Source organism: Urocampus carinirostris, chromosome 18 (genome assembly GCF_059441175.1).
Source record: "Urocampus carinirostris isolate Australia breed hairy pipefish chromosome 18, RoL_Ucar_1.0, whole genome shotgun sequence".
NCBI lineage: Eukaryota > Metazoa > Chordata > Actinopteri > Syngnathiformes > Syngnathidae > Urocampus > Urocampus carinirostris.
This window is the reverse complement of record NC_142366.1, coordinates 6616595-6627048: the sequence shown is the minus strand read 5'-3', so window position 1 is coordinate 6627048 and position 10454 is coordinate 6616595. Positions and strand designations below refer to the sequence as shown.

Here is a 10454-nt window from a genome sequence, read left to right as displayed (position 1 = left end):
GAGGATTCTGGTTGCGAAGCGGTCCTCAGATGGTTTTCCTCTTGCAAAAGAGAAAAATCACACGGTGGCTCCAATTTATTTTCGGTGGATGGCGAGCTACTCAATTCTATACAGCTCGTCCCACAGGACGGAGCTGCTGGGACGCTTCCAACGCCTGCGCTCCACAGAGAGGATGTGCGACATAGTTCTGGAGACCCAAGGCGCCTCGTTCCCGTGTCACCGGGCTCTCCTGGCAAGTTCCAGCGATTATTTTTGGGCCCTGTTCGGGGAGGCTACTACGGAGAGATTAGCGGGTCGCGTCAGGCTACCGGCGCTAACACCCGTGGGCTTAGATGTCATCTTAGACTTCTTGTACTCTGGTTGGCTGAAGGTGTCAACGAGCACGCTTCCTGATGTGTTGGAGGCGGCTAGATACTTACAAGTAGAGACAGCAGTGTCTCTATGCGAACGCTACATCACAGACGAGCTGGGCCTCAAGAACTGCTGCGAGTATGCTAACTTAGCAGAGCACCACGGGCTTACTGACGTGATGGATGCTGCCAACTATACTATCGCAATGGAGATGGCCTCTCTACTGCAAGAGAGGCGGGACGATCTCCTGGGTTTAAACGTTGGTTCGCTGATGGGAGTGCTGGACGCTGAAGAAATTCCAGCGGTAAAGGAGGTGGAGCTGGTCAAACTGGTCCTGGATTGGTTATCTGAGAATGGGCCGCTCCCGTTGCTTGAATCCAACCAACTGTTAAGCCGCCTGCGCTTCGGATTGATCGACCCCGACGATCTTGCAGATCTTAGCACCGCTAGCAAAGCCACGGGGACACCTCTGATCAGGAGCCAGGTAACCAGGGCTCTAGAGTACCACAGGACCGGGTCAGCCAGGCCAGTCCGACAGAGCAAACAATCAATGCTAAGGGAAGACAATCGGGTACTACTTGTCGGTGGTGGTTCAAGTCCGGATTGTCCGGAGCAGCAGGTGTTGACGTTCAACCTGAAAACCAAAACCTTTACTTCTCTTACCTCCTGCCTTCCCTCGAGACTCAAGAACCACTGTGTGTGCTCCTTGGGGGGCTTCCTCTTCATAGTAGGAGGGGAGGTGGTGACCGAAAACAACGGAAAAACTGCCCCTGCAGAAACCTCCAACCGAGTTTGGAGGTATGACCCCCGGTTTGAGTGCTGGCAGGAGGTTGAGTCCATGCTGCAACCGAGAACTAAGTTTACCTGCTGCGTCACAGAGAAGGCCATCTACGCAATTGGGGGACAACACAACCCTGGCGATATAGATACACCTGTCACCCTGGCTTCTGTAGAGTTTTATGACTTTGAATCTGGTGCTTGGAGGAGGGGGCCGGCCATGTCAGGGCCACTTTATGGCCACGCTTGTGCTGCACTCAAGCACAACATTTATGTGTCAGGCGGTCTCTCCGAAAACACAGTGGACCTCATCCCAGGCCAGACCCAAAGTCGGAAGGAAGTTCTCTGCTTGTACAGCGAGGGTAGAGTCTGGAAGAACGTGGCACCCATGTCCATCGGGAGGTTCGGACATCGGCTGGCAAGCGTCCACAGTTACATTTACGCCCTCCTCGGGATGTACGAGCCCTATTCCAATATTGAGTGTTACGATCCCGAAATGGACCACTGGACCAGCCTCAGGCCTTTGCACACTGCTTCGTTCGGGTACGGGATGACAGTCACGCCAACCGGGAGCATCCTTGTGTTCGGTGGGCGGAAGTGGAGGAACGGGCAGGAGGTGGTTCTAAAAAACGTGCTGGAGTACCAACCCCAAATAGACCAGTGGAGAGAGATTTGCCAGCTACCAAGACCCCTCACGGGAACAGAGTGCACCTTACTACCGATGCCTGACTAAGTTGTCAAATTCTAAGCACTTTTTTATGCGAATATTAGAAGTTAGCTACTAGAACTAAGCTTTGCTACATGAGCAGAGATGCTGTAGCTGCACAAAACCTATGTAAACTTGCCCGTTTTGGACAGGTTCTCCAGTCCCCGACAAGTTACACAACTCAATCGAGAACATGAAACAGTCAAGAGCAGTGTTCCCTCTAATCTGCGCGCGTGTGCAATTGCGCACTGCTCGCACATTCTCAGCGCACAAGAAAATCTAGCCAGCTCACAAAAATGAGGGCTCAAAATTACGAATTAGGAAACGACTTAAGTCAAAGTTACAGTGCATGAAGGTAAAAATACACGGGTTCCCCTGACGTTGTGTCCCAAATGCTGTATTTTGAAGTCGAACGAAGTTGAGTAAAGTTAGTAGAGTATGTCGAGAACCGGCTTCTTCGGCTCAGCTCACTAAAAGGAACCGGCTCTTTCGGGTCCTAAACGGTTCTTCAGGTTGTTTTTGCTTCTTAAATCCCAACATGACCAAATATTAAGTAGAATTATGCACAAAATGACTTAAAGGAAGGGGGGAATAGAACAAAAAAGAAAAAAATACCAAGATGAAAAAGTAGTGAAAAGCTGAGAAAAAAAGAAACAAGTGGAAGAGAAAAAAAGAAGGAAACATTTAGCAAAAAGCCAGAAAAAAAGCAAAGAAAGAAAAAAGTAAATAGAGAACAAAAAGAAAAAAGTAACAGCTTGATATAAACACAATGCATTTTTTTTAAAGGAATTAAAAAAAAAGAGTAGAAAAAAAAACACAGAAAAAAGAATACAAAGTTTGTGTTGCATTCAAATAATTTCCAATTATATCAAGTGAATCTTGTTGCCAACATTGTACTTCCACTAAAAAATGTGATTAAGTACCGTTCTGTATCTTGCAACCGACTAAATAAGCCCCCAAAAATGTTAATATTATGCGACAAAATATATCAGGAAATAAAAAGAAATGCAAATCTTGTGAAAGAATTGTAAAAACAAATGTCTTTTGTAGGCCGTACAACCTTTGCAATACACATTTGGGATTGCTGTTGCTCACTGTTGTTTCAAGCGTTGCTCACCGACATTGTGTGAACGCTCAGGCCCGTGAATAATTAGAGGGAACATTGGTCAAGAGCCTAACTGAAACTTGTGCAAGAAATAAATGTCAGGGAGAAGAGATTTTCATCATAATGCCCATCGCATGCTAGCTACAGCCATTTCCTAGTTAGAGATTCGATTCAGTCTTATAGCTCTGTGGGATGAAGGTTCCTCACACTGAACAGTTTTGGCAAGATCTCGCATACAGTAAACCCCAGTGAGATTCCGGCCTCACAACGTTTTCACTTTAGGGTGTGGAATCTGATGTTTTGTGGCCCCTCTTTGTGGAGTTTGACCACTCAACCACATCAACAACCAATGATTTTGCGCACCCAAGAATGTTTAACAATCAATTAGTTTTTTTTCGAGTCCCAAGGTTTGCAATGATGTTGAAGGGAGATGCAACAAAATGATAACCATTATAAACCAATGCGACTACAAGTTGGCCATCCAAACGACCAAACTTTATTGATCCAACAGAACATACACAGTATTATTTTTCAATCACATTCATACTATCGAAGACTTTCAAAATAGAAATATCCGGCGAGTCTAAAAAAATTGGAGAGCGACACTTTATCAAGGTATAACAATGATGAATGAATACATATATATATATATACATATATATATATATATATATATATATATAGATATATATATATAAACTAATATTAGTAATAAATAATGCAGTCTAATAATAGCGAGGACATGCTACTACTCACTACTAATATGGGCGATCTTGCCTCAATGTGCTTGTATGCTTCTTTTAAACGGTAATGGTCAAAACATTAGGAACACCTGAGATTTAACATATAAGAGCTGCATCGTATTTACATAAAATAATAAAAACGATTTTTTGTAGCTCATGAATGGCAAGTGTAATACCGGTTTGAACATTTACATTATTTCCGTGTCTTTGGTGAAAGGTTCTACAATTCATTGTTGTGAAATCTTCCAAATTTAATTTCTTCAAGTACCACAGACGTCTACAGCCGTTGGCGGAAATAAATATGTTAATTCCAAACATGTCAATGACCGTCATAAGCAGTGAATAAAATATAATATACCATGTTTTTTGCATCTTTGGTGGACGTTTTAAAATTCAATCATGTGAAATATTTGAAAATTTTACTACAGACTCCTACAGCCGTAGGTGGGAGTGAAAATGTTCGCAACAAACACTTCTATGTCAATCATTGGCTGCTAATACGTTGTTATCATGTTTTTTCATTTTCATTAAGTGCTGAAGATGTCTATACCTGTCAATGGGAGTGATTAGGTACATGCCAAACACTTTTATGTCCGTCATTGGCAGTAAATGCGTAACAATAATGTATTTTTATTGTATTTGGTGGACAGTTCTAAAATAGGACATTCCAAAATTGTGTGGGTGTGACAAACGTTCAAATTGGATTTAAATTTAATTCTCTTTATGAATATTTTTGATGGGTATGCTCGTCCGTTTCAATTGGCACTTCAGAATCTAACAAAAAAGAGTCTAATTATTGATTTTCTTGATTAAAACCTTCCATTTTAAGTTCAATGCTCACTTAACTGCCACAGTGATAGGAGTGAATACGTTTATGCCAAACACGTCTATGACAGCATTGGCATTAAATGAGTTATAATATAGATGTTATTTTATTGTGTCTGCATGGACTATTCTAAAAATAGAGGATTTTAACCTAATGGCTCATTATGTCCCACCAGAGGGAAGATCTTAAGCCCAAGCCCAGGTCCGGCCTAAAATTTCCATCATTGCCTTCGGTTTGGGCCAGGCTTCTCTCTCACTGACTTTTAAAAATAATTATTCACTTGTCATGCCTCTTTTATGTCTCTGCCTCTCTCTCTCTCTTAAAGTGCCACGGTAGATTCTCAAGGACGTAGTGCTGCTGTTTATGGCCCAATTTTGGACCCATCAAAATGATGGACGGCTTCACAATTTTCCTGTCTCCTCTTAAAAAAAATCTGTTGATGATGGAAAATTGTTGGGTTATGTTTTAAATGTTTATACAATCTCGCTTAATTTCGTTACAAAAGCAGGCTTTTATTTGTAATCATAAATCACCTCTCCTCCTCCTGGGTCCTCACAAATAAAATATGAAATTTCGGGTTTGCCTCAGGCTCTGTCCTGCAAATGAAGTTAATTAGTCGGGCTTCAGGCTGGGTCAAACTTTAACTCGCAGGCCTGGGTTGGGTCAGGCTGGAATTTTTTAGACCCGATTTTACCTCCAAATGCCATTGATGTCTACAGCCATTGATGGGATTGACTAAATTCACGATAAACCCATCTATGGTCCTCATGGGTATAAAATAAGTTAAAATAACATATATTTTTAATGTTCTGAGCATTAGACATGCGTCTCAATATAGGAGTGGGTGTGGGACAGCAAGGGTGTCAAGGGGGGCCCGGGCTCGGTCTGGGACCCTGTTTCAGCCTCAGACTCAGGCTGGGCGGAGTCCTGGGACCCGGCCAGGTTTGGAGTCCGCAAGAAGAGCTCCTGATAAGCTTGTTTCCAGTCCCGGAACTCTGCGGACGAAAGCTGGGGGCGGGCCAAAAGCCTGTCAATCAGCGCTAGCTCCCCCTGTCTGTCCTATGCAAAAACACAGGAGGGGGGCAGAGACACTTAAGTCCAGTCTTTCAGGGTGGGGGCGGGTTCCCTACATGCAGACACACAGAAAGCAGGACAGACATTTACTAGCAGGGGCAGTGCACAAAGTTAAGGGACATCCGTTGAATAATAAAATTAAAAAATTAAAGCGACTTGTTGCCAACCTGAGGGTTGGTTTTTGTAATCTTCCTTATTTTATTTTAAGATATTTTATTTTTTATTTATTGCAGGAAGGGTGCACAAAGTTCGGGGACATCTGGGGAATTTCTAATAAAAAGATTAAAGCAACTTGTTGGCAATCTGAGGGTAAAGGTCTTAAAGACCATTGTTCCCCCAAGTTCTTCAAGAAAACGACCACATTTTTTGAGATGTCCTTAATAAATTAAACCAATTTTCAGGAATCTTTTTGTAAAAACAAAGAAGACCCAATTTACAATGTAAATATTTACAAGGAATGTCAGCAATGTGTGCAGTTGCCCACTTACAGAAAATAGAGTTTAAAAAGCAGAATGCCCATAGGATTTGTCTTCCTTAAAACAAAACAATAAATCATAAATGCAATTTGTTTACCGGTGCAATTTCTGGAGAGCACAAGGTGAACATTCTGTGGTAGAAGCCAATTTAAAGGCGCAAATGTTTCATCTGATGCGGAAATTATTGATTCAAAAGCATTCTAAATAAGCTTGTGTCGCTGCCCACTGCAGTGCTATGCTGTTTCCACGGCAACTACTGTATAATTGCACCATCTCCACAACCAACAATTCTGAGCTGATCCACAACAACACGTCCAGAAACTCAGACCTTGACTTCCAATTTGTTGACTGTAAATACAAGTGCACTATTAGCTTTTAGCAAACAAACACAGAAAGCTCTTTCCAGACAAAGATCACAGATCCCGAAAGAGAAACAAAGAATATTGCCAACAAGCCAAACATGACTCTCAAGCCCTGCAAACACGAGCAGAAGACTCACTGAGACGACGCTCAAGATAACCAGGACGGACATTTGACATTTACAAAGACAGAAAATCTTGTCACATTGCAACGTCAGCTAGCTAGTAAAAAGAGCTGCATAGAGGGACAACACTGCACTACAGCAAGATGAATAATTGAAATTTTCATTTAGGAATGGAATAGAAATGCATTTGGGAAATTGTATGTCATATATACAGTTAATGTGACTCTGACAAAGGAAAGACCTCACTCAGGGCACCAATGACTATAGGTGCCCAGAGCGAGGACAAAATTATACGTAAGTTTAAATTGATAAAAACACCTACTTATTCGTATTCAATAACATTTGCACTGCACTACTCTTACAGTTGAGCCAGTTTTGAAACTAATTATACATCTTAAAAATCCATTTGTTGTTTGATATATTGTGTTATGTTTTTTCCCAAATATTAATTTTGACATAAACATTCAATGTTTTTATATATATTCATAAGTTTAGCCATGGATACTTTAAAAACAATTAAGAAACATACATATGATATTTTTCTAACATACAGTATATATATATATATATATATATAGATAGAGATAGAGATAGAGATAGAGATAGAGAGAGAGATATCATATATATATATATATATATATATATATATATATATATATATATATATATATATATATATATATATATATATATACTGGACTGTCTCAGAAAATTAGAATATTGTGATAAAGTTCTTTATTTTCTGTAATGCAATTAAAAAAACAAAAATGTCATACATTCTGGATTCATTACACATCAACTGAACTATTTCAAGCCTTTTATTATTTTAATATTGCTGAATTTGGCTTACAGCTTAAGAAAACTCAAAAATCCTATCTCAAAATATTAGAATATCATGAAAAAGTATACAAGTAGGCTATTCAACTAATCACCTGAATCATCTAATTAACTCGAAACACCTTGCGAGGGTTTCCTGAGCCTTAAAAACACTCAGCTTGGTTCAGTAAACTAAATCACAAGTATGGGGAAGACTGCTGTCCATAGGACCATCATTGATACCCTCCTGATGGAGGGTAAGACACAAAAGGAAAATTCTCAAAGAGCAGGCTGTTCACAGAGTGCAGTTTCAAAGCATATCCACAAAAAGTCTGTTGGAAGGGAAAAATGTGGCCGGAAACGCTGCACAACCAAGAGAGATGACCGCAGCCTTAACAAAATTGTGACGAAGAGCCGCTTCCAGAATTTGGGGGAGCTTCAAAGACAGTGGGCTGAAGCTGGAATCCAGGTATCAAAAGCCACAGTTCACAGACGTGTCCGGGAAATGGGCTACAATAGCCGTATTCGCATGGTCAAGCCACTTCTGAACTCAAGACAACGGAAGAAGCGTCTGACTTGGGCTATGGAGAAGAAGCACTGGACAGTTGCAGAGTGGTCCAAAGTCCTCTTTTCAGACGAAAGCAAGTTTTGAATTTCATTTGGGAGTCAAGGCGCCAGAGTCTGGAGAAAGGCTGGAGAGGAGCAAAATCCAAGTTGCTTGAAATCCAGTGTGAAGTTCCCACTGTCAGCAATGGTTTGGGGAGCCATGTCAGCTGCTGGTGTTGGTCCACTGTGTTTCATCAAGTCCAGAGTAAATGCAACTGTGTACCAAGAGATTTTAGAGCACTACATGCTTCCATCTGCTGAAAAGCTCTATGGAGATGAGGATTTCATTTTCCAGCATGATCTGGCAACTGCCCACAGTGCCAAAACGACCAGTAACTGGTGCACTGACCATGGCATCACTGTCCTTGATAAGCCTGCTAATTCCTCTGACCTGAACCCCATCGAGAATTTGTGGGGTATAGTTAAGAAGAAGATGAAAGACACCAGACCTACAAATGCAAATGAGCTGAAGGCCGCTATCGAAGCATCCTGGGCATCAATAACACCTCAGCAATGCCACAGGCTGATTGCCTCCATGCCACGCCGGATTTATGCAGTAATCCGTGCAAAAGGATTCCCAACCAAGTACTGAGTGCATCAATGGACATTTTCAAATGTTTAATTTAGTTTTGCTGTTATAAAATTATTTTTTTACTTGGTCTGAGGAAGTATTCTAATATTTTGAGATAGGATTTTTCAGTTTTTTTCAGCTGTAAGCCAAAATCAGCAATATTCAAATAATAAAAGGCTTGAAATAGTTCAGTTGATGTGTATTGAATCCAGAATGTATGACATTTTTGTTTTTTTAATTGCATTACAGAAAATAAAGAACTTTATCACAATATTCTAATTTTCTGAGACAGTCCAGTATATATGTATATGTATATTTGTTTTACTTAGAATATATCCAAATTAATACAAATAAACACAACTCAAAATCTAATAACAATGAATGTTTTTCAGACATTAACAAATATGTTAACATCTAAATTAATTAAATAATAAAAAAAACATTTTTTTTTATTAAAACTTATTAGAATTTGACAAAGTATATATGAATCATTATGTTCAAATAAATGTAACTAATTATAATGTATACAAAATAATTGATTCAAAAGTGTATTTTTGGAAACTCATATACATCATAGACATGTATGCATATGTTCTGATTTTTATCTTCTTTTATTTATTTGCATTTATTTTTGTTGCATTCAAAAAGCCGTAAGCCAGCTTGGATAACTCAAACATTTATTTTTGGGCTATTAATTAGAATGTAATAAATGTGCAGAATCTTATGCCTAAAATAAATTATGAACAGATGGATGACTGAATGAATGGCCTACATTGTCATTATAAATTTGTTACTAAATTGAAGGGCTCCTTCTGTCAACCCAAGTAAAAAAATAACAGTAAATTATGCAAAAGTATAAAAAGAAAACCTTAAAAACAATATTTTCAGAATATATAATAAATACAGTATATGTGTATTCTTCTAATGAAAAAATATCGAAGGTCAAATGTTATCATACCTACCTTCAGCGTTGAACTCAAGATCCTGAGATGGTGCAGACGCTCGTTGAGTTGCGGGTCTGCGGTCCGCCTTAAGAAGGACTGCCTGATCTCAGACCTGGTTCTGGATTCGGGGTTTATGGACTCTCGGCCCAGTGGGCACACGCCGCCCTGTTCGCAAGCCCGGTACAGATCGCCCAAGGACGCCCCCTCACTGCCACCTTGGGAACAACACTTATTATTAGAATTAGAATTGTCTTTAATTGTAACGTACAGTACAGTAATCCTTCGTTTTTCGCAGGGGATAAATTCTAAAAAGATCCCACAGTAGTCAAAACCTACAAATTAGTAAACTTTATTTATATTTATTTATTAAATACTCTAATAGACTTTGAATCCGGAGAACAAACCCAATTTACAGGCTTAAGCATTTGTTGAGCAAATAAAAGTACAGTACTTTTTTGTATATTTTGACGCCATCATACTGTAAAATTATAATTTTAAAAATAACCTTGCTTCTATAGTGTACTATTGATTGGTTATCCGAAACATAATTGGTTTGGACTTGGCACTTTTCCAGATAAAACAACTTTCTATGGGAAGCTGATTAAGGCAAAATTCTCAGTTTGTTATAAAAAGGGGATTAGGCATTTATGGTGTCAGTGTGATGATTTATTATCATTATATTTTTTGCTTTTTTGTTTGTCAGCCTGTCTTAAGACATATTTAAAGATTAGTTTGGAAAGTTGTAAAACTATCTTCTTTACTTCAGATGATATTTACCTTTCACCTTATTTTAGCATGTGGAGTAGTGCAACTTTGTTGGCAATAGAAACCATTTTCCTTTGTGTTTTGGTGCTTTTGTGGGTTAATAGCGTTTTGCTGACATAATGGCTTTTAGAAAAATTCGAAATTGTAAAAGATCTGCTCTAACTCTGTAACGTTATTGACCGACTGAAAGATACAGAAAAGGAGCAGGGC

The 10454-nt window shown here is 39.6% G+C and overlaps 2 protein-coding genes across 4 annotated transcripts in view; one reads left to right on the top strand and one right to left on the bottom strand.

Annotated features, from left to right (window-relative positions):
• The window catches only part of cnksr2a (connector enhancer of kinase suppressor of Ras 2a), a 54740-nt gene that overhangs the window by 7903 nt on the left and 36383 nt on the right, over positions 1–10454 (bottom strand). The window contains exons 23-24 of one of the 3 annotated variants that reach the window (XM_088322888.1): positions 9498–9694; positions 3384–5567 (exon numbers count right to left, since the gene is read on the bottom strand). In XM_088322888.1, the coding sequence (XP_088179014.1) occupies positions 5325–5567; positions 9498–9694 (440 nt within the window). In that variant the 3' untranslated portion in view covers positions 3384–5324. Of the gene's footprint in view, positions 1–3383; positions 5568–9497; positions 9695–10454 lie in introns of those variants that run through there. The other 2 variants (XM_088322890.1, XM_088322889.1) reach the window with 2 other exon arrangements.
• On the top strand, positions 72–2216 carry klhl34 (kelch-like family member 34). The gene has a single exon (XM_088322470.1). The coding sequence runs from the start codon at positions 89–91 to the stop codon at positions 1859–1861; it is 1773 nt and encodes a 590-aa protein (XP_088178596.1). The 5' UTR covers positions 72–88; the 3' UTR covers positions 1862–2216.